The sequence below is a fragment of the Harpia harpyja genome, chromosome 11 (assembly GCF_026419915.1).
Source record: "Harpia harpyja isolate bHarHar1 chromosome 11, bHarHar1 primary haplotype, whole genome shotgun sequence".
Classification (NCBI taxonomy): Eukaryota; Metazoa; Chordata; class Aves; order Accipitriformes; family Accipitridae; genus Harpia; species Harpia harpyja.
Window position 1 is genome coordinate 11,393,195 of NC_068950.1, and position 22,036 is coordinate 11,415,230.

Sequence of the window (22,036 nt, forward strand, 5' to 3'; positions counted from 1 at the left end):
CCAAACACAGGCCCAGAACCTGTTCGGCAGGCAATACACAGCAACACAAAATGCAGAACTTCGAGACCACAGGCCCTGGTCCTCGCTGCACTGCACTCCCTACCCCCTCCACACACGCAGAAATGACTATGTAGAGCACTAACTAGAGAAGGTAAGTACACAGGAGAAGGATGAACAGTAGTAATTCATGTTTTTTAAAAATCAGTTTCAGTGACTGTTCTAGGGCTGAGAAACAGAATCATATTCAAAAGACGTCTGTGGGTCAGTGGACTTCCAGGAGTCCACAGAAAATATACATCTTCATCTTTGGAAGAACACAGCAAGGTGGGACAGATAGATATGCCCTCCTCAAACAGATTTGAAGAGAGCAAAAAATGTGCTGGCCTTCAGTCACACAATGATTGTGTATCTTTCATACCAAAAGAGACTGCAAAGGGAATCTGTGCGCTATGGAAACTCAAGGAAAAATACCAAGTTCATATGGAAACTCATAGGTGGAAGAACAATAACCTGTATGCTGAGATTTCAAAAAGGACCTGTACTCACTTGAAAGGTAAGTTATGTTCTCCAAGAAAAAACAGTAAAAGTGAATAAATATTAGCATTTAACACAGCAAAAAATTTCCAAGAGTTGTTCAGTGAATGCCTTCCTACAAAATGTGATTTCTTTGCATAAGCACATTATTCAGTTGTCTTCACTTCCTCCTGCTCACCAGCTATGCTCAGATTTTTTTTTTCTTTCCGAACTCACTACCGTGAAACTGCAATTTTCATTTCTGTTGCAAGAAGATTTTGCATGCTTGTCTTAAACAAAAAAGGACAACTACAGCTCTAAGAGGATGCTAAAAAAGTCTCCTCTGTGTGGGAGCTTCCTCTGTGGCAGGAAGTAGAACCTCTGCAAATACTCTCCCCTTAATGTGACCCTATTGTGCAACTAGACCATGCACTGCCCTGTACAGGAAAGTAAGTGTTTCCTTTCCAAAAGATTGTACTTTAAATAACTTGTTTTGTTACAGAAACTGTAAGTAAAATACTTTTGTTTAACACAGTTAAAATAACCACTGCTAAAAGACGCATAACTTTGGGGATCTTTTTTGGTATTCTGTTCGGGACAAGGAATTTTTAAAAGTAAAATTCTTCTGTAAGGATAATATAAACTTTAAAGTGGGAAACCAAATTGCAGTCTTTAATGATGATGATAATAATAATAATAATGCTCTAATGTCTCAATAATAATAATAATAACAACAACAATAATAATAATAATGCTCTAATGTATCTTTATTTCTGTGTTTTGTTCAGACCATCTTGGAAATGTTGATTTTTATAGACACAGCTCTGCCAGCAAGCAGCTGTCAGAAAGTGACTTGAGTTCACCTAAAAACTGGGACCAGATCAGGACAGTATTGCTGCCAGGTGCTGCAGCACCAATACCTTTTCATAGGGATGTTGCTTAGAGGGAGAAATCTCCAAATTCTTAAGACTTCCATAAAATAAACCAGAAAGAAGTTTGCTTTAACATTTTTGCTATGCTTTTGCCAAAAGCTTCAGTGTCCGCAAAGCAAGCTGCACAATGTGAAGTTCGAAGTTCCTGCTTTGCATTCACAGACAAGTGGGTAAGCAAGCTACGTAGTTGGAAATGCGCTATCCTCCTCTTAAACTAGAATTTACATGGCATGTTGTTAGTAAGTTAAAGATCTCTTACCTTGGACATCCAGTCAATAGCTAAGAGATTTTTTTATCTTGTTCACCATACTTTTAATTTCCAGCTGAAAGTCTCTTATTGGGCTACCTTTACTCTTCCTCTACACAGGGCAGTATGCACGATTAGATGGTTTGTCTTTTCCAGCTCCTCCCCCCAGATCTAGCAGTGAAAAACTGCCTCCTTCCTGAGGAGGAAACTCTTAATCTGCTTAAGTCTAAATAAAACTTAACGTTACACAGTAAAGACAAAAATAGCAAATAGCGCTTTTCATATGTAGCCAGCTATTTTCAATGGCTCTGAAATATTTACAGGGTTTTATAAAATACCATTCGCAATGGCATAAAGTTCAGTGGATGGAGCTGGTTCGTTACAGCAGGACTTACATCACAGACAGCATTTTGTAACCTGGCATAAGCCAACTTGTCAGACCTGCTAGTTGTCCTTGGTGTAAACAGACAGCTTCCTGCCTTTTCTCTACACACCACTAACAATTTACTGACTATTCTCTTCAGCATTGCTCAGTTTTTACAATCAGTAAAATAAGAGATTCCTCTTTCCCAGATTCCTTGTTCCAGTTACAAAAGGCACTCTGGTGAACTCTGGTTAGCTTTTAAAAGGAGGATACTGCATTTCCAAAAGGGACAAACACCGCTGATACATACAAACACAAATAAACTTACCTCCTGTAAAGTCACAGACCAAATACTGCTTTCAACCATTGGTGTAAAGACAGTGAAAACAGGATATAAAATAATTTTTAATACCAACAAAGACAGCCAAAAAAAAAAAAGTTGCTGATTCTTCAGTGGGATTTTTGTTCTGAGTTTTAAAGAGGCTATACTCCAGCTTCCATCACACACTGGACGGAAAGAAGGCGGTAAATTTGAAAGCAGTAGGCAAGCCTCAGCTCAGGAAGACTGAAAGGCTGAACTCCACCTTCTGCTCCCTTCCAGCCAGCACCAAGGAGCAATTCCTGACAAGATTAGTGGCGATGGTGCATGCTCTCTGTGCTGCTACTCAAGCAGGGCGTAAAGAGTCACAAACCTTGTTAAGCAATTCAGTGTCACATTTTCTGATGAGCTAAAACCCAAACCCCAGATCTTTGGGCATGAACAGATTCTCAATGGTGGAATGAAAACACTGATTAAAATTCACTTTTCTGGATGTGAACAAATGGAAGTCTTCATAAGCCCATCAGAAAGGGCTCTTGATGGCAGAGGAGCTCTGAAGGAAAACCCTGTGAAGCTCTGTCTAGAAACCCAAAAGGCTTTTACAGCAAGCTATCCAGGAAAACGTCTCATGGGAAGCAACACAGAGGTTCCTGGAGGTGCTTTGTGTTTTCTGTTTGTTGACTCAGAAGAAGCATTCCCAAAAGTGCCCCAGCACACTTTTTTTTTTAAAAACCACAAACAAACAATGATCCACATCAAGAGTTATCTTCCATTTTTCCTCACAACGGTTACCATTCAGTTACCATGACTCTGAATAAAAATGACCAGTGTATTAATTTTTGCTTCCACTTCAAACACGCAAAAGGCCATTATGTCCAAATTACACATTTATTCAGACAGACAACTTCTCTGTTGCACAACAAGGTCCACAGAGGAAAAGGCATTTCTACCCTCAGAACAGAACTGTGTGCACAAGAAGGGTCTGCTTGCAAAACTCCAGCCCTTCTTTGTATGGTTATATCCTCTTTATTTTAAATCAAGAAGTCCCAAGCCCAACTCCAGCAATTTCTCATCAGGTCAACCAAAACCCTGTTACATGAGGTGTTCTCAAACACAGAAAAAACCCACAGAATATATAGAAAAATATTAATCTGAACTATATTGCTATTTTTTCTGCACATGCAACTCACTTTTCTTCCTGACTTCTATAGGCAATTTGTAATTTATTTTAACCACAAGTCATGAAATTCGGTGACAAACAGCAATTTAGAATATATTTACTTTTGTACCTTTTAAAAATCTACCTGACAAAAATGTAAGCAATAATTTGTTATAAGCAATGGAAAATAAAAGTGGAAAAGTGTCCATAAAAGAATACACTTTTCCTAAATAATACTTGCAAATACAGAAGAAAACAAACACCAAAAATAATGGCACTGTTTAATACTGTTCTTTTGGTAAGTCAAATCACAATCAACATGTAAAATAGAAGCTGGGCAGGAACTCCTGTGGCATGTAACACAGCTCATTGTAGCACATGAATTTAACCTGTCAAGAAAATGTGACTGGTTAATGGCAGGCCAGACGTTGCAAAAACAGCCCTCTTCTGGAGCCTCTGGAGAGTTTGGGGTCGGTGGGACTGGAGGAGCGCCCTGTCTGGACATACCCAGCTGCCCTCAGGCAGGAAGCATCTCTTTCCCTGTGATTCACAGGGGGCTGCTCAGCCCCACTGTTCCTGTGCTGGGGAACACCTTTAGGACCCGAGCACGGGGGATGAGAGGAAGAAGCACGCCGCGCCCTCACACCGCTCTGGTTCACTCCTGGTCTCCCCTGGACGCTGGGGTGAAAGTCAGACCCGCACGTGAGAGCTGCATCAGCTCCCGTGAGTTCCCTCTGCACCGCTCGCAGCGCATCAGGGATGGACCAGGAGGAGACAGCAGAGCAGCAGGGGCCCCACTGCCATCGCGGCAGCTGCTCCCACCCCAGTGCCACACACAGCCCAGCTCCTACTTTCTCAACAGTCCATCAAGCCATTTCCATTGAGGGCCAGGTCACCAGCAGGTGTCTTACTCAAGACATCCTTCATCATTGCAACTCAGAAGTGCCCATGTCTCTGTGGTTCTGACAAATCTCTATTGGCAATAAAAACTGTAACACACCACAAACAACAAAAACTCTTAGCGACGATAACTAAAAACTATCAACAGACTGAAAGCCAGTTTCCTTCTTGACCTGTAAGAGGAATATTCTGCAGGGTTCTCCACTCCAGTGATCCCATTCAGGAAACATCCCCTTCCTGGGCAGTAAACCAAAAACTTGTTTTGTTCTGGGAAAAGAAACTGTAAAAACTACCACGATGGAGGCTTTTAGGGCACAGCCCACACAGAGAGCGCACGAGGCCAGAGGGGACCAACAGCAACGCTGTGCTCAGAGGCAATACTGGCTTTTCAGCAGTGTGGACTCAGTCCTTCCCCAAACCTAGCCCAGCTGGGCAAAGTCTAGCACCGATGGTGCCAAAATGAAATGCATTTCTAAACACACAGGCTGCAGAGCGATAATTTAAGGGACAAGCAAAGTTGGCTCCCCACTTTCTGCCTGCAAAGACCACACAGCTTGCGTTTCTTGCTGCCCTTTGGAAACACTCTTGAAATGTCAACTCCTACCAACCTCAGCTTGACACATTAATAAAATCAAACAAGCAAGACAAGGAACAGAGAGCACTTACAAGCATTTCTTCATGACACCCATCAGCTGAAGAATGCGTCCGAACTTTGAACTTAATATGCAACTAACCAGTTATGGGGACTCTCTAATCACAGCATCGCTAAGAGGATCAGACCCAATCTAGCTTCATAAAAAAATCACACAGTGAGTTTCAAACATGCAAGCCAAAATCCCAGGCTGTGATCTTGACTGTGACAGTGACTCACATAAACAGTGGCCAAAGAGTCACTTTCTAGATCCTCATTTGCAGCTTGGGGATAATGTTCTTTACCGTCCATTGCCCAAGATTAACTAGTTAATATGCTTCCACAGAGCTTTAAAGAAGCCGTATTTGTTTTCTAAGTATTATTTTAATTCCACAGTACTATAAGTGAACCACTGGAAAAATACTTAAGTTAATCAACAGCAAGCTGTGTTCTTTTCTAAATAGGTCATACTCACTACTGGCTCTTGGCTGCTACAGCAGTCCCAGTTCTCACAAGCAATAAAATCTACCCTTTGACATCAAAAGAACTATGCTCAAAACATAATTTTTCACAGGTAAACAGTTTTTTTAAAAAAAAGTCAGTTTTACTTTCTCTGTACCTGTAACTCTACCTTGTCACATTTATGAATTATGGCATAGTCTCTCACTACAGATTTTTATACTGTGGTTTTCTGAACATGCTGCACTTGTCTTACGTTCACAGACCATGTAAACCTGTTGCACCATGTATGATTATTTACTATCACTCCTGGTAGGCTCCGTACCAACTGCAATGTCACTTAACATATTAAGGCACAATGAAGAACAGCAAGAAAACAGTACAGGTATATGTAAGCAATGTCACTTCCCAGATAACCTGGGCAATGGGCAGTAAAGTGCTTCAGCTCTGGCAGCTTCACCTAAAGAAAACTGGATTTTCTAAAACAGGGTAAGCAATAAATGGATCCTGAACACTAAGTGAAGTATATGCCAAGAGGCAGAGCCTCCATCACACAAAAATCTATGGCAACAGAATGTAGCAGTGACAATAAAAGCAAATACATTGGAAAGATAAGCAATGCTGATCCAAAATTAAAGAACTTTTCTTTTTTGGTGAACTATCAAGCTATCATATTAATAACTGAACCTTTATTTCTCTGCTGCTTTAAAGCAGGATATTTATTACTATTAATTCTATTGCAGTAGTACCTTGGGACCCCAGGAGAGTTCTGGGTGCCACTGTACTAAGCATTATATTAACAAAAAATTACTAATGCTTGGTATAAACAGAGATGAATAACAAGGATTGTATCAGTCAAGGAAGAGTTCATCTTCCAAAAGTCTCTGTGGATGCCACTGCACACAGCTTGTGCTAGAACAATGTGTATTTTCTCCTTTTTGTGTCTGTAGCTGAGAATCACCCTTTGTTTCTGCGTCTCATGAAGATCTCCCGTAAAAGTGCAACAGCAGGAGAGTTACCTACAAACATATAAACTGAAAGAAGAAAAATATTATATGTGGCTACTTGCAGATGTCTTGAGAGTTACAAATTGTGACTGAAATATTCCTGGAAAAAACACTAAGTCTAAGCGTTCAAAGTGCTTGTTCAAGAAAGGGGATAAGTTTCACCTACCACTTAACTTCCCTAAGGTCTGCATCGGCATATCCCAGAGAGGTGAGCGCGGTACATGCACCTCTGCTTAACTGCTGGAACCGGGTCACTCCCCACGGGATTAAGCCAATGAAACAGGTTCCCATATAGCATCTCCCGTACCTTGTATCTGTCCATAGGATCTTCCTGCTGCAGCTGACTCTCTCGCATTGTTTGGTATTCTCTCTCATATTTCTTCAGCTTTTTTGTTGGCACCTGTGGAATAGATTTGGAAAACATGCCTTTAAAGATTAGAAGAACACTGGAATGGCTGTCTGAAAGCTCTCCTTGCAAATGGGGAGCCAAGTAAGTGCTGGAAACCCACTGCTGAATGAAGTCGCTCCCCATTGCCCCCCCTTCCCTACTCAGCAAGCCATGTCAAACACTTACCAATACAGTTCACATCAACAGAAATCTTTCTGTCCCTATTGCTGTTAATTATTCAAATATTTAAAGGAAAACAAGAGTGGAGACATTTTGATAAGTAACAAGAAATAAAAAAGCATGAACAACAGGAGTGAGAGAACAGGGAAGAGGAAAATATGCTTTGATATGTATGATTCACCAAAGCAATGCCTTAGCAAGAAAACAGTTAAAAATTAGATTAGAAGAAAGAGGTGTTCATACAAAAGGACTGGACAATTCCCTGGGGGAGATCCGAGTCATGGTTTTTATTGCTGAAAGAGTCTTAATGTCTAAATTCTAGTTCGCGACCAATGCCCTCATGAAGTCTGGCATCAGACTCCTCCTAGGCAGAGGCGGAGATGCTGCAGTGCTCGCTTCCAGCCGCAGCAGGGAAACAGTGAGGCGACTACACAGAAATCACAAGCAAATTCGGTAAACAACCATGCAGAAAGGTCAAATCCCAGACAGCTTGATTCTAGGAAAACACAGCTTCAACTTAAAACAAGGTAAACAAAGAACACCTGTGTTCTTTTAAAGAAAGCATGGAGATCCTCTGCTTTACTTTCACCCTTTAATTGGGTACACAGTGCCATATGAGCAATCCCATCTCTCTCTGGAGACCTTTGATAGCATTACTCTGTCCCCACCGTACAACAAGAAGAAGCTGGCCCTGCTAAGTGTCGGTTCATCTGCTGGCAGCCAGAGAGATCCCTAACACTATGTACCATCACGACTTGCAAACATATGCTTTTCCTGGATCTGTTATGTATCTAGCTGTTCCTCTTGCCTATATTGATTGTGTCTAGCTGACTCCTGGTGTGAGGACATGCTACTGTCACCTTGCCTTAGGGCAAAAAATCACTGCCAATGAGCAGAGATATGTGTTTACATGTAGTTTTGGTGTTCTTTTCCCTTTATTGGTTTTTGGCCCAATACATCCTTCCTCTGCAGTACAGGAAGGGACCAAGCAAGTGCTCGGTGTTGCTGCAGAGGCCTCTAGGAGGTACAGGTAGAAAATGTGAAACCCATGATCTGCGAAGCACAGTGCACAGGGAGCACTAATAAAGCAGCACTAATGCCCACAGTTACTGTTGAAATCTTAAACCAACACCCCCCAAAGAAAGCAAAGAGAAAATGGTAAACATAAAAACATGAAGCACTTTGGACAAACATACAAGACAATTTCACTTTGATGACACTTAATAGTGCAAAACACAATGAAATGAAAATTACTAAATCAGAGATGCTTTTTTACATTTCAACTGAGCAACACTCAAGATGCAAACCCAGCCCGTTTTGTCTTAGCTGCAACTTGAAACTGTTGAGGCTACTTAATATTCAAAAACAAGAAATCCTTTCAAAGTAGTACTCTAAATGAAGCGAACCAATCACACATGCAAAGCCTGATCTATTCCCTCCTTCCACGATGCTTACTGGGATCTTATTCAGAGAACCAGATCAAGGCTCCCAGGCTGGGGTGTTACGAGGACACCCTCCAAACCCAGTTCTCCTGTGCCGTCGTGGAGTTTTGTGCTCCCATACACAACCAGCAGAAAATGAAGATAAATATGAGGGAGACATTGTGGTGCAGTATGGCAAAAAGGTGCAACAGGTGTAACTTAGAAGATGATCTGTTCAACCAAAGGTTTTCCTGATTCTTGATGCTTTTCATTAAAGCCTTTAAAGTACACATAAGAACAAAGTCTCACTACATAGACAGAGAGACAAGCCTCCCATTCACGCAGCTGCATGAATATTTCAGTAGGAATCCTGCCGTCTGAAGGAACAGGAGATGTAAGATAGATTTTTGTGTGTGTAAGTAGGGAGAAAAGAGTGGAAAGCAAAGGTAAAAAATGCACAGTCACAATCCTTTCCCCTCCAACAGTTCCCCCATGCTTCCGTGAGTGGTGCTGTATGCCTCAGCCTGGCGCTGGGTGTTGGGGACTGCCTCCGCTGACCACCGCAGTGATCCACCAACGGCTTCACCTTTACAGCTGCCTGGAGCAGCATCCTCCTTTTCGCTTTAACCATGAGATTCGCTTAAATTACTCGTAAACAAAAATCGTAGTTCTCTCTATAATCCAGGAGATACAGGCAAAATACAGTATAAAGGTAAGTAAGTAACTCTTAATGAGAGAGCAAATGGGATATAAAGCACTGCTGTGACCCAAATGCCTACGCTGAGCAGCGTGCCACAGCTGTCCCTCACCAGGCTGAGCCTGTGCATGAAGAGATGACTGCTGCTTCTTGGTAACACAACGTCACATGCAGCCACCAGTGGCGTGCAGCTCTCCTTGCTCATTTTTTAAATGTTAATTTTTTTAAGCTGCCTGAGAGCAGCCTTATTTCTCTGGTTTCACCTCGTATTCTCTGTTGAGATGAGGCAGAATTTAACTTGCCCAGAGTCTATCTGGCACTTAATCATCTGCCTCGACAACACCAGAAACTAATCTGAACATGTCACATCAAAAACCATGTGATGAGCAGGGGAGAACAAGAGTCAACTGCTTCGTTTAACTCTGCTCTCTGCCATCTTCATAGTCCCCGTTTCCACTTGCTGACAATTCATAACCATTTCTTAATGCCTGGTAACTCTTCCCACCAGCCATGCCCACCTATATGTTCTCCTTTACTTTCTTAAATTTTAATTCATAGCTGTGAGTAGGACCACATGTAGGTTCTCTGTGGCTGTATGAGGGGTAAGGTCCCTCTTTCACCACTATGGGAGCTATCCATGACCGCTGCAGCCGTGGCCTGGGATAAGGGGCATGCCTGGTATGCTCTCCAGCAAGCAAAGAGCGTGGCATCACTTTCTTACCAATGTTAACAGTAAGTAATACCTGAAACAGGGATCAAATCACAAAAAATGTAAGCATCAGGGTGTAAGGGAGTACGTTGTGACACAGAAAACAGCTTCTGTGCTTGTTGAAAGAATATCATGACTTATGCATGTTACTATCTACTTATGCTACAACCTTGTCTTAACTGGACAGTAGTACTTAAACAGAGAGACAGTCTGTCTTAAGGGTTGGGGGGGGGGGAATTCCTATTAGAAAACCAGTCCATACTAATCCACTTATCCCATAAAATATAAACTTGAGCAGGTATGCTTAATAACTTTGGCAGGGACTATACTTCACTGTTATTGTCTATTCAGCCACATTACTCAAAGGAGTTTGATAATTTATTACAGCACATTCTTCTGGGTATGCACTGATAAACAAACAAAAATGTTTAAAAGACCATTTCCATATTCCCCAGTTTAATTCCCTGAAATGGTCTGTGAATTCAACAAGGGACTTCTCTGTAAGCCCTTTCATAAGTAAGTGCATAGTGCTATGCTTCAATCTTCATGGATTGCTCCTGAACAAAGTGTGCTCACAAATTTTCTGTAAAAGCTTTTGCAATACTGATTTCTTCTTTCTTTAGCACCATGGGCTATATTGGCTAGAACTGATGATTATCAAATTTAGGAGACTCTTATGGTTTATAAAAATGGCTCATCTGTTTATCTCAGTGTCTTACCTCTTTGAGTCGTTTTATTTTATTGTGTTCAAGTGTAAAATTATGTCACAACTAGTCGTATGTAGAGAAAAAGCCACACAGAGCACGTTAATAAAACATCCACACAGAAGAACTGAACAAGCAAAATGTCTTTCTGAAAATAACCAACAGACTAGTGCACTGAACGCTCAAAGGACTCACTGCAGTGAGGTGATACATGGCAGGTGAGAAACAAAAATACTTTTGTTTTTAGCTCCCCCCCTATTCAGACAGGGTTAGAAAGATCTGCTTCACCTTCTCTGGCAATCCTGCGCAAGGGCAGCATGCCAAGCATCGGCATCCACTCAGCTCCAGGAGACCTTTCCCTCATTCTGCAATTTCTTTAGCTGTTTACAGACAGTTCAGCCTGACCTTGCTGGATTAATAAATCACACACCTATGACTCCTTCCTCCGAAATGTTTTATTGCTCTAATGAAGCATGAGCACTCAGAGGAGGTAGTTATCATTATGTTCATTTGACAGCCAAGGAAATGGAAGCAGAGATGTAAAGTGATTTCCTGAACATATTGAAAAGACAGCCAGAGGCTGATCCAGACAGAAAAATTCTATTACCTGATTTCTAATTTCCAGCACCGCCACAATGCCACACTGAGCAGAGTATCTCTCTCCCAGATCCCCACTTCTTTTCTCTATCTAGCACTGCATAAACACTCCAAAAATATATTGTCCCATCACACTAACCATGTAGCCAGTATTCCATGATCTCTGCACTCTTATTTTTTCCCCTCTAGTTCTCACCTCAATGTGGAAGGAAAAAAAAAAAAAAAGCCAATTAACAAAACGCGCAATGCTTTCCTTTCCCATTCTTTGAAGCAGGCGACTTCATTTTCTGTTTCACTGGCGACGGATTTGCTTGGTATTTCAAGATTGAGGCAGAGGCCTTGCATCCCTCCAAAGGCAGGGTTACACTCTGTGCTGATGACCGATGTGGGAGACTGCCAAGCTTGCTTTGGGCGAGCACTGATAGCAACCACAGACGCCCTGCAGCCCAGCTTCCCTTTTATCCATCCATCTCACACAGCTCAGGCTGCGATCCCCATGATAAGCCCGGGATCTTCCCACTGCTGCAAAGCAGAACCATTTCCAAGCACACGTGATGGCTGGGGGCACGGCTCAGAGGTGGTAGGACCAGCCTGAGCTCAGCCTGAGCTCACCCAGACTTGGCTGAGCCGTTGCACACAGCCAGGGGTACCAGCTGCAAGAGGCTCTCACAAACCACTGTTACGTGTGCCCCTCTTGAGGAGATCCAAGTTACGCTTGTGCTTCCTTAATTTTCTTCACGTTATGATTTAAAACAATATTAAAAGCAAGTTAATTTCAAAATGATGCTTGGTTCTGCAAAATGTGTCACATGAAGACTGTAAGCTTTGAACAGAACCTCAGCAGATTAGCGACAACAAATTTCAGATCACATGCATCGTCTTAGTTCACACTCGAAGCTGTAGTATCAATTTCTTCTAGTTACTACTTCATATTCAAGAGACAACTAAATCAGGCTCAAGGAAGGATAATATGGCTCTATTTAAACACTTCATTAGACCAAATTAAGGCTTTAATGTAACAAAAACATACGAAGAAACTAACTCAGTGCTCTACTGGTCTGTGCAGTCATTGCTATGCAGAACTGTACTGTCCTTTTCTTAAAATGCAGTTGCCAAAAGGCACGAAGAACTATCTTGCAATGTCTGTCACTGGCAATAAGATTCAGAAGTAGATAAGCAATTCATTTTTCTTTTGGGAGGATGCAGTGGTGGAAAAGAAAGAACAAAACCCACAGTAACATGTTGACACAACAGACTCATCTCTTGGATTAGACTTTAAAGGGGGTGAGTGGGATGTCATATTTAGATATTATGCAATACAATCTGAACAACTGTATCTCCAATGAGATATTAGCCACAAGCCTTAAGTCTGAGAGGAAAAAGGGCAAAACATAATTTCTCACAGAACTCTATTTGTGCTGGGTAGAGTACAGAGAAGAAAATCTGCAGCATTCATTTACAGAAAAAAATGTAGGGATTACAATAGGCTGCTCCCTAAAGAAAATTCACAAGCTGGAGCACAGCTTGAAGAATGCCTATTTCCCCTTTTGTCACCGTGCAGTGAAGGGCTTGCTGATAACAAGCTGTTTCACCGCAGGTTTGAAATCAAGTGGAACAGCCCTCATCAGCGTTTTACCTAGCTACAGCATTGCATTCAGGACCCAGACATCCCCCACTCTAAAACACACCACAAATTTCATTAAACATTGTCTAACTGCTGGTTTGGGGGCAATACAATCAAAAAGTTTTTGTCAAGCAGCCTCTCAGACACCATCGGATTCTAGCATTATCCTCATCACAGCCTGGCTTTGGGCAGGCTTGCAGCACAAAGCCTGCGGTGCTTGGGCTGATTAGCCATTTCTCATCGCAGTGGATAAAGGTGGGTCCACAGTGCTGTTATTCCGCTCAAGCTCACAAGTTGCATGCAGCACAATAAAAGCCCCGAATGTCAGATGCTATTTTATCATCTCCACCGGCAGGAAGGAGATGTTCCCTCAAATTCCTTGGAAACGTACATTGTGTTGGAGAGATCGTCTGCTTAAAGCGTGCCTGTCTGAATGCCTGCTGCAGAACAGCGTCTCCCTCCACCTCGCGTTTGGAAAAAAGAACTGACAGAAATGCTCTTTTTGTATCAGCAAAGCAGCTTGCTCCACACCAGCACACCTAAGTACCCCTTTCTTGCAGGGTGAGAGTTTTCTTCCTTCTGCAAGTCACCTCCTTGCCAGCTCTGTAGGTGTAAGACCTCCTGCAGAGAATCTTCAGGATAACACAAATCCAATTTGAAAGCTGGCTGGAGGCAAAGGAAACCAAGCTTTGCTGTGAATTTTTATTTAAATCTTCCACAGGTCCCTTATCAAAACATCTTGATTGCAACTGAAACCCCCACAGGAATTTATAAAAAGGTGAAAGGCAGGTTGCAAAATTTACAAAGCCCTTGCATACTTTACTGTGATTCAAAATGGCAGCGGCCTCAGTCAGTGACACTGGATGATTTCCAACACCAGATCCTTTTGTCAGATTTTAATCTCTACAATGTTATTTCCATTCATCTAAACCTGCTGAACCTGGCATAACATATTATTCTTCCATAGCCATGCTGTTTAAAGATCTGCTTAGTTAGGCTCAGTTAGCAATACAGTTAACTAAGTTAAAAGAGGAATCTGAGACCAAGAGATATTCAGTAAGCCTCACGGTACAGCAATCCAGCGGCAACATGGGTAAAGAGAACGAAATTCAGATTCCCTCAGCTGTAGCTCTGAAAACCAGCGTGTACTTTTGCACTCACCACAGTGCTTGTGTTTGAGAGGCACATATATTGACTGCATGGGAATCTGCATTAAAAAAAACCAAAACAAACCAACCAAAAAACAGCTCAAGGAAAGGATGTTCTGCCTTGTGGCAGAGATTCTTCAAAACACTCCTCTTCAAAAATTCATTTTCACTTTGAGATATGGAGGGCTTATTATCCACTTAAATTCTATTTGTTTTAGGAAAAAAAAAAAAAAAAAAAAAAGACACACCCTGAGTGGCTTAAAAGCACTGCTTGGAAATGGCTGATTAGTTTATATACTTGCAGCTGATGTCTAGCAGCTCACCCAGACAAAAAGTGCTTCCTCTTGTGCACAGATAAGGGCTTTAGCATTGAGATGTACACCGGGAAATGAAATGGCTATATCCACTTTGTCAGCAAGCACCCATTTTGCATTTAAATTGGCTCTGGTCAACAGGGATACTATGGTTAAGGATACCAATATTTGAAACATCCTGGATGGAAAATATATGTGTACAGGTAATTTCTATTATCTGACACAACTTAAAGAATGCCTGAACAATGAGATATCTGCTACAAAAGACTATATAGGGTAAATGAAACTACCTATATATCTTGAGGACACAGATTAGGATCAGATAACTGCGGAAACGGACACTCTGACCATCCATCTGGGACAAGGCCCTGCTCTGTAAAACACAGTTATTATGAACAGCAGCAGTTTTTCCATCACAGAATTTATTCATTGGTTTGTACCTCATAACGTAACAGTTCCAAATGATTTTGTGTGTCTTACATACATCTTTTGGTATACAGCATTTGGCACTAAAGGTTTTACATGTATCCTCGGTGACTGTGCAAAATCAGACCATCAGCTCTGCCCCACTTTGAGGTACATCATTCATTCTGATTTAGAGCCGCCCTCATCAATTTTAGAGCTATGGTCGTATTTCTTGGCACATCACAGCAATAGAAGAGAAGGGCAAGCAGGAAGACAAGTGCAGTCTTCACTGCCATCCCTGTGATAACAGAATCAGAAATTCAGGAAAAAGTCCCCAGTGATTTTCTTGCATCACTTAGCAAAGAAACAACCTCTCCTAGCTACACCATGTTAGGGTTCACTTTCCAACCCTGTTTACCCTGTAACTAACACAGACCTATCCCACAATCACAATTATGGGAAATTGCTGACACAAGGCTTGCAACTGGTCAGTAACCAGGTTCAAAATATTGGTCTTATCAAGGCTGTAAAACCTGTCACATTGAACATATTTAGTCCACAGAGTCCACAGCTTTCAGCTAATAAGCCCCCAGCTGAATACCTCTTCTGAAACCTGCCACAAGACTGGTGAAACCAGCTGTCTGTCAGACTAGATTCTGACTCTGTCAAGTTCTCGAGTCACATCTTGTCTCCTGTCACACTCCATCCCCAGCACCAGATGAAAAAAAATTCTGCTTCCTGAGATGGAGGATGGGTGCTAGATCACAACTCCGAACCATATGCCCAGGTAAGCTATATTCATCAGTAAAGAACCTCGCGTTCTATGTGTTAATATTATTTTAGATCAATTCTATGTCACAGTGTCAAGAAAATTGCAATGCTGTCACACTTTAGATTTGCATCTTTAAAATCACTGTCAGGCTTCTCTGATGTGTAGTGACGTCCTTGATGCTAAAACACATTTCGTTACTTTTATAAATATTTCAAACCCACAAGTCACTAAGAGCAATTACTTTTTAGTGCATTAGTCCACTAGCAGAAAATACATAGCTTTTCTATATTAAAGCTGAACCATTATACACTTACATTCAGGGCTCCACAATCCCTTCTGCTATATCAAATACTTTTATCTGTATTTCAGCAACTAACACAACTTTTACCACACCTTCTCAAAAGCCTTGCCTTTTTTCTCCTTGCCCAGCTCCATAAACACAACTGCTAAAACCCTAAAATAAAAAAAAAAAAAAAAAATCTTTAAAACCACACATTAAATGATCAGCATTTTGAAAACACAAGTGGGACAGTGTTCAAATTCCAAGGTATCAGAAACGCTCACTGAAGCATGGTACAGCATTTTAGTGCGATAACTAATCCTTGCCCTGCTCTGTTATCTCTCTAATCCTTCATCTGCCGAGGTGGTTTCCTCTGTGCCTTTAATGAGGCTTCAGGATTTGCCATATTTGCACCTTTCAGCCTCTGTGGTACCTGCAGAATGCCTTGGCATGGAGCTGGCAGGTAAGTGGAGGAAGGGCAGGCCAGGAGAGTTTGGAAGCACTAGTCAGCCATTAATGTAGTGTAAGCAGCTGCTGGAGAGCATCCCTGGGGACGCCAAGAGCCCCAAGAGATATAAAGCGGGCGTATCGATTCGCAAACCTGTATATACGAGGCTGCTTTTTGTTTTTTTAAACCTTCTGCTGTTTCCACTGCCCCAGCCATAGTTCCACCACCACCCCCAGCACTACTGGCTGAGTTTGCCACTTCACCTGTGCGGAGACCTGCACTCATCCATTATGTCTAGCTGAGACCCTGTCAGGCTAATCAATTACTAATGAACTTGAGACCTTCTACTTTATCATCTAGCAGGGAAAATCCCAAGAGCATCTTAAGCACTGACAAAAGCAAGGAGTTTGCATCAGGCAGGAGGGGCTGAAGGCAGAAGATGAAATGTGGCCGTGCTGCCAACTTCAGCTGGAAAGCCAAGCTGCTGCTGCTGCTGCCACTGAAGACAGCTCTACAAGAGAAAGAGCTCCCACAGAGGGAGAACAGCCACTTCTTGTGGAAGAGGAAGACAGTCAATATTAGCAGCAACATCTGGCTCCCACCATTTTCACCCTCCGGTACCAGCAGCAGCAGAGAAGCAGCAAGCCCTTTTTTTTCCCTGAGCTCTCTGTTCCAGGTCTCTCTATTCCGTTTCCTGTTCCTCTGGCCATGGAAAGAACGAGACCCTCAGTTTTGGGATAATTGAATTCCAGTTATCCTGTTCCAATGTTGCCTGACCTGTTCTGGAAGTTCAACCTGAGTGTGGGCCATCTCTGTGTGCTTGCTCTTGCCTATGCACTTAGCTTCTGTGATCTCCAAGGTAAAGAACAAACAAATATGATATCTTACTTGTACCATATCATAACTTGGGATTACTTTGGTGACTCCACCTTGTAGCAAAAGTACAATGCTTTGTATACACACTGAGCTTTGTCTTGGCACAGCTAACATGCTACTCTGAAATCAAACCATCTGGATTTTTCTTAGCACAAAAGTCAAGCCTACAACTTTAAAACATCAGTGACCGGCATAACCAGCACTCCAGTCAACATAGGTGGCTTTTTCTTTTTCTTTTTGTTGAGTTCATGTTGACACAGCTAGACGGAAGCAATAAAGAAAAAAGGTGCATATTGAATGGTGCATGAAAGCACAAACTGAACAAGATAAAAAACACCGAAACATATTTTCCAACTTTGGCACCATCTTTATGCCAAATTCTTCTGAGAATGGGGTTCAAAAAGAATGAAAATAGTTGTAGACAATGAAGACAGAATATTTTTAACTAACACATTCACCTACACAAACTTTCTAACTCATCTTCTAGTAATTAAGAAATTAGGCTTCTATAAAAGGATAAACTGCCTTTTCATCTAGTTTAGCACTCCTCTCAAAATCGAACATACTGATCATGGAGACACTGACAGAACACCAATAAATACATGTACTTTGCATTTGCTATGATTACACACAAAGCTTTTGGGTTTGTATACAGCCTTACTAAGATGTAATGTATTATATTAATGGCCATCTACAAGAAAAGACAAGTGAGGTAAGAAAGCTGAAGGCTTGGAGTTCAGGAGCTTCAGATCTTTCACTTGACCCACTTCACTTTCTCATCTTAGTAGGATGACTACTGTATCTAACAGATTTGAAGTGGCTGTATCAATTTCACCTGACCTACCTCACCTGTAGGGAGAGAAGTTAAATGCTGCTTTATTCTAATTCAACCATTTCTGCATTTAAATGTTGAACTATGGCCTTACAAAGTAATTCATCACCTGCTCTTCTTTAATTGCAAAGGTTCATGCTGATACCCAACACGTTCAAGGTCATTAAAACTAAAGACCTAATAAACCAATAATGTCTAGAAACGTGTTTCAAATTTCCTCTCCCAGACAGGCTTGTAAAGACAACAGAAACAGAAACAGAGTTTCTGAAGTGCCCAGAAAAATTTGTATCAATTTTCCTAGAATTCTTTGTACGAAGAAAATGAGGAAGCTCCAAGACACTGAAATGTCCCGCTTTTGAAGTTTAATCACAAAGATTCTGTTCTTATTTATAAATTGTCTATTTGAGACATTGCTTAAATAATTCTTTCTTGATCCAATGACAGTAAGAGGGCAGCAAGAAGAAATGCTTTCAAACATGAAGAAAAGAGAAAATAAACAGAAAAATAATATAGGTTATTAATTAGGAACAAATAATAACTAAATGCAGAAAAAAGTTTAAATTCTTTCTTGAGTTTTGTTAGGCTGGACTTGATTCTAGAGCATATTGAAAACAAGAGGATTCCTAAGCATTGTTCATATGCATTAATAATAAGAGCTCAAAATTAATTATGATTCAGATGAGTCATAATTGTCCAGAAAATAGCTCAGGTCTGTTGGAAACCAGGCTGCAGGTTTTCAGGCAGAGCAGAAGTACTGACAGAAGTAGCAGATAAGATCTCTGGTCCGCTGATGTTCATTTTTAGTAAATCATTAAAACAGTAGAGATTCACATAGACCAGAAGAAAATCCTGTATTACCAGTATTTAGGAACCACAAATCAAACCATCTGGATGACTTTGGTTCATTACCTGAAACCCACACAAACGCTCTGCAGAGCTGATAAGGATCCAGCCAATAACTAGCGCAGGAACGTACCTGGTTCCACACCAACGTAATTTTATAAACTATAGGTCCCATTTTATTCTTTACCTACAGGTCTGATTGATAAAAGTAACTTTACAGTTATAAGTCTTCTCTAGCACAGAATTCACTACCACTTGATAGATTTATTAAAAAAAAAACAACCAAAACCAACAAAACCCCCAGAAGAGTATCTGATAGCCATAAAGCAAGAATTAAAAAGCTTAGGAAATGGGTCAAAAAGCCATTGTCAAAGGGAATCATTATTCAATGACATTTTTCATTTTTGGTTAATGACATTCTAAAGGGCACCTTCTGGGACTCATAAAACATCCAGCACTATCAAACATTACATCAGTGGCCTGGAAGTGAAAAATACAGTCCTACTAATAAAATCTGCAGATGACGCATGGATAGAAAGAGCAGTAAAGAACAAGAAGAAGGACCAGAAAATTGCACACATATATTTGAATTCCTGGAAATATCTTACTCAAATGAAACACACCACTGTGCTGACTCCAGACCAAATGTACGCAGGGCTTAACTACAGCACGGAGCAGTAGACCTCCAGCTGTGCTTGAACCCCATGAAGAGATGGGATCAGTCCCCAGAAAGCACTATTTGGACTTTTCCAAAAGTTGGGAAACTTTTCTGCTCTCTGGGAAGAATGGGGGATGGGGGAATGGGAGGCACGTGCTGTGGAAGCAGCCTGCCATTGGCTGGGCAAGACCTAGCTCTTCCTCCACAGCCCTCTCCCTCCCGCCTCACTGCTCGATGGCAAGCTGACCAAAATAATCCTTCAAAAATACGCTAATGTTATTTTTTTTAAAAAGTTTTTAATTGCCTCGGTAGCATTCATGACAGAGCCCCACAAGTAGCTGCATTGGCACCGCTCAGGAGGCCATACGTTGCGGTGTGAGCCTGGGAACAAACACTGGTATAGGGAGAAGGGCAGGAAATAACAGACCACCTTTTCAGTGAGAAAAACGTTAACTCGGCTGTCAGAGTCAGGCTGCAGCAGAACAGCTAATGGGAGCCCTGGGATGCACAAGGGTAGGAAAAAGCAAGATGACTAGGGAAGTTTTAACCCTGGATCGTCACTGACACCAATACTGGAATACTGCACCTAGTCCTGGGAGATGGAGTTTGGAAAAAAAAAAAAATTAAGAGGATGCGGAGCAGAGCCACTGAACTGTTTTGTGCGGGGTGTAAATGCCTCGCAGCAGGAGGTTTGAGAGCTCAAGCTCCTCAGTTTGCACAAGAGAGCACAGACAGCTGCGTTGGTCACAGCATGTAAGTACCTTCATAGGGATAAAATCAGTAATGGTACAGAATGCTGTACTCTGGCACAAAAACCCATGCCACAGCCAAGATGGGAAGCTGAAACCAGAATGAATCTACATAAGAAGTTAGAAACGTATTTTGAACAGAATTAATAGATTACCATGGAAAATGATGCCTTTTTCCCACTTCTTGTTACACTCAAATGAGAGCTGGATGCTGAAAGAGCTGAAACTTAGATAATTGAAAGATGAAGATCTGCCTCGCCTTAACCTCTGTGAATCAGTGGGCAGGATGAACCACTTCTCTCACTTCCATGCAATTGAACTGTGATGCCAAACATGGGCTACACAGTGACACTGGCAGACACCGACTGCACCACAGAGTGTTTAACAGAAACACGAAAACCATTAGACTGATGTGCACTGATGCAATACCAAAGACCAGGGCTGGGCACAACCCAGCAGCAACTGACGGCTTCTCATGCCATGGGGAGTTCACTCCCATGCCCTCCTCCCTGCCAAACACCATGACTGTCCTCTGCCCCGATACCAAAGGTTATGGCTTCACCTTTGACAGTTTCTACTCCGCATTAATAACGTACAGCAGCAAAAATGTGCTGCACATGGAAGGTTTAGGACAGCAGAAAACAAATGGGATGCAATATAAAAATAAATAGCCCAAGGTATTTTAGTACCAATGATTAATCTTCATATTTAATAATAAATGAGTGATGAAGGTCAAATCATCATGAACAAGAATAAAATTATATGCCAGCTAGACATTACTGTAATATAAAACATAATGCTGCTTCACCGTTTACTTCCACATTTGGGGCTAGATTTGTGTATATGAAACAACCACTCTGCAAGTTTTATCAGGCGAGCATCTGCTCCACAATCAAGTCTGGTTTTAGTAGCAGGAGGGACCAGGAGCTTACCCATTGCGGGGAAATTATCTCCTCTTTGGCCTAACAATGATTTGTATATGACAGCGGACGTACCGGGGTGTCACATTGTCACTGCAGAAGCTGTGCCAGTTTTCCTAAATATGCTGAAACTCCAAGACTTTAGAACATGGGAAATCCAAGGAAGGAAGAAATTTTTGATGTGTTTAGTTTTAACATCCAAAGGTGTCAACCAAGTCTTACTGAGAAAAAATTGCAGCCAAACTAATATTAGTAGAGATCAGTTACACTCTCAAATCTAAAATAAATTAGTAAGCAAACTACAGTCTGATACGATGATCCATTTAATCATCTTTATGTGAGCAGTTTCCTTCACCGACTTCAAATCTTGTGAGTTTCAGGGGAAGAAGATAGCATTGTGGGGCTGACTACTTAAAGCAGAATAAAAATGTAGAATTTTCATAAACAAAAATTCAGGTGGTATTTCATGTTATTTTTACTATTTCACATAAACATGGCTCATTTGATTTTTTGGAGAGACTGAAGATTTGTACTGGTAAAAGAAACTGCAGAAAAGCTAATGAAACTGAAAGGATGACAAGTGTGAGTGGAACACACAAAATCTTTAAAAATCGAAAGAGTTGAAGAAAGAGCGGCTGTGTCCTGAAATCACAAAAGATAACGGACTTGAGCAATCAAGGGAAGGGAAAGAAAAAAACTATTAGAGCTTTTGTTTTTCTGCATCACCCATTTAACAAATAAAATTTGTTATTTTATTATACAAGTATATAAGAAAATTTTTGCTGCTCCAAAGACAAGGTGAGAGGATCAGGACAGAATCTGGCTGCTCCTACCCCACAGAGGAGGAAGGGGTAGAGGCGAGACAACTCCTAGAGTCATCCTGAGAGCAGGATCCCTCCTTCTGTTGGGAAGGGAAGGGCGCAGATGAGGATTGTATCCG

General features: G+C 41.5%; 1 protein-coding gene across 1 annotated transcript in view; it reads right to left on the bottom strand.

Annotated features, from left to right (window-relative positions):
• RABGAP1L (RAB GTPase activating protein 1 like) overlaps positions 1–22,036 on the bottom strand; it is a 265,155-nt gene that overhangs the window by 12,957 nt on the left and 230,162 nt on the right. Inside the window, 1 exon segment of the mRNA XM_052801837.1 lies at positions 6,839–6,931. Within this exon segment, the coding sequence (XP_052657797.1) occupies positions 6,839–6,931 (93 nt within the window).